At 40.3% G+C, this 2366-nt stretch overlaps 1 protein-coding gene across 1 annotated transcript; it reads right to left on the reverse strand.

Moving 5' to 3' along the window:
- Nucleotides 1–428: 428 nt before the first annotated feature.
- On the reverse strand, nucleotides 429–1469 carry LOC121258673 (protein FAR1-RELATED SEQUENCE 5-like). Its single transcript, XM_041160217.1, has 2 exons — nucleotides 918–1469; nucleotides 429–818 (listed from the first exon to the last, which is right to left on the reverse strand). The coding sequence occupies exons 1-2, from the start codon at nucleotides 1467–1469 to the stop codon at nucleotides 429–431; spliced, it is 942 nt and encodes a 313-aa protein (XP_041016151.1).
- Between the last annotated feature and the right edge of the window lie 897 nt (nucleotides 1470–2366).

Here is a 2366-nt window from a genome sequence, read left to right on the forward strand (position 1 = left end):
CTTCTTCTCTTTAACTTTCCGTAGGTCTCTCTCCATCCTGGATGCTTTCCTCAAAGATGGGGGTCTGCCTTTTCCTCGCACAATATGTGGACTGAGTACTTTTGTTGAACTACCAATTTTAGTTGTGTCCTTTGTCGTGCCATCAACATTTAAACACTTTTCAGTCATCGATGAAGGTTCTTAGTTCGCTTCATAAAGGTCAATCATTGCATTTAACTTAGTTGTTGCATCCTCAGTATGCTTTTTCGAACTCGCCGCACAAGTAATCATCTTGTAATAGATATTCAATAGACTTGAATATCTATTAGCATCTTCCTGTTGATCCCCTGCGTCATAGGTGCTGTGGATTAACGTGTATCTTCTCTTGATATCCTTCCTCCATTGATCTAGAATGTACCTATCTGGTATTGTCTTAATCCCGTTACATTTTAAGACGGCAAAGATGTGTCGGCACACATCCCTCTCATTTCAAATAAACTATAAGAACACTTGGCAACTACATCGTCCTCACTAAAATCCACTGAATGTGTAACCAGCTTAGTGAAATCTTCGAGACGAACTTCATCGTCTACCAGATAGGTCTTGATTGTAGCATCCACCTTAAGTAAAACTGGGTCCAAGTCGATAATGCCGGTAAGTTGGTGTTGAACTTTCCTGAATTTAGCATTTGTGTATAGATCTTGATATCTCTTTTCAATTAGAAATCTAGAGATGCAGGGAATTGTGACATTAAATGACTGGAAGTTCGCATAATTTTCATTCTCAAACTTCCTTTTCAAGGCATTATCATACTGATCGACAAACTCTTTTAAGTTTGTCTTAGCATGAACATAACCATAAAAAAAGGCATTCATGCTCTCGCTCCGCTACGTTGTACTCATTTCAGCCCAAAAAATATTCTTCAAGAATGCCGGTACCCAATGCTCACACTCAGTGTATAAACTCTGCAACCAGACATTCTCATGCAAGTTGTACATGCTAATCAACTGATTCCAATATTTTTCAAACTCTTCCGGTGTTTGGGTATCATACACACATTTCATCAGTGCAGTTTTCATTCCAATTTTGTAAGAACCATAATAGCCAAGCTTTTCAGGAACTTTCTTCAGGATATGCCGCAGGCAAAATCTATGTCGGCTTTCTGGGAAAACAATTGCAATTGCATTTTTTATGGCTCTGTCTTGGTCAGTGATAATAGCCTGAGGCGCTATACCATCCATGCACTGCAACCATGTTTGGAATAACCACAATAAGGTCTTAGTATCCTCAGAGGAAATCAAGCTAGCTCCCAACAAAATTGACTGTCCATGGTGGTTTACACCAACAAATGGCGCAAAGGGCATCCCATATCGGTTTGTCAAGTATGTGGTGTCGAAAGTTACGACATCCGTGAAATATTGGTAGCCTACTCTACTACGGGGGTCTGCCCAGAAGATATTTTTTAACCTCCCGTCATCATCCAAGTCCATTAGTGCAAAAAGTCCTAGATTTTTGTACTGCATCCGCAAGAAGTAGTCTCGAAGCGCTCTAGCACCACCAGCGCCCAATCGTAGATGTCACGCCTTGTCAATGTAGTTACGACAATCATTTTTCAAAAAGTGGGAGGTTCTCAAAACCACCTGCGCTAACAACAAGAGACTTGAAGCTCTTATTCATTCGGATGCCGGCCAAATCATTCATATCTAGGACTCTTTTAACAGATTCACTCACTTCTCTATTACATCGAAAGAAGTGAGATTTCTTCGGACTGAGGCCGTGGTTGTGGATATTGTGAACTGTAGTCAGCCGAAACTTTCCATCAGCAACTTTTAAGCCATTAATTTTTGCCTTACATTTCATCTTTGCTGTCGAACGTGGGTTTGCGACATTCACAATCCTATTCCAGGCCTTCCCTCCACAGGCACAGGCAAGGGTGACATATCTAACAATCTCATCATCTCCCATCTCACTCCTTTTTGTCATCACCCCAAACCCGCATTTCTTACCATATTCCTTATAATAACTCATTAAATCTTTTAAGAAATTAAACTCCATCCCCGAAACTGACTCATCATCACCATCCATTTTGTGACGCCCACAGATTCCGCTTGGGATCGGACGGACATCTGAAGCGTCGGGACATGCAACACAAGGTTACCTGCCCTCGTTCATGACATATAAGATGCAATATTCCTAACATGCGTCTAGCATTATGCAATATTTGCAGCGGATAAATTTTTTTTCTTTTGGCAATACCATGGACCAAACTTATAATATCCCAAATACTTAAAACATACTTCATACATAAAGGCATACTAACAACCGAGATCACAATACTAGTCCAAAATGATTGTGAACAAAAGATTGCTAGAGATTTAACTCCACAA

This window comes from Juglans microcarpa x Juglans regia, chromosome 3S (genome assembly GCF_004785595.1).
Source record: "Juglans microcarpa x Juglans regia isolate MS1-56 chromosome 3S, Jm3101_v1.0, whole genome shotgun sequence".
Taxonomy (NCBI): Eukaryota; Viridiplantae; Streptophyta; class Magnoliopsida; order Fagales; family Juglandaceae; genus Juglans; species Juglans microcarpa x Juglans regia.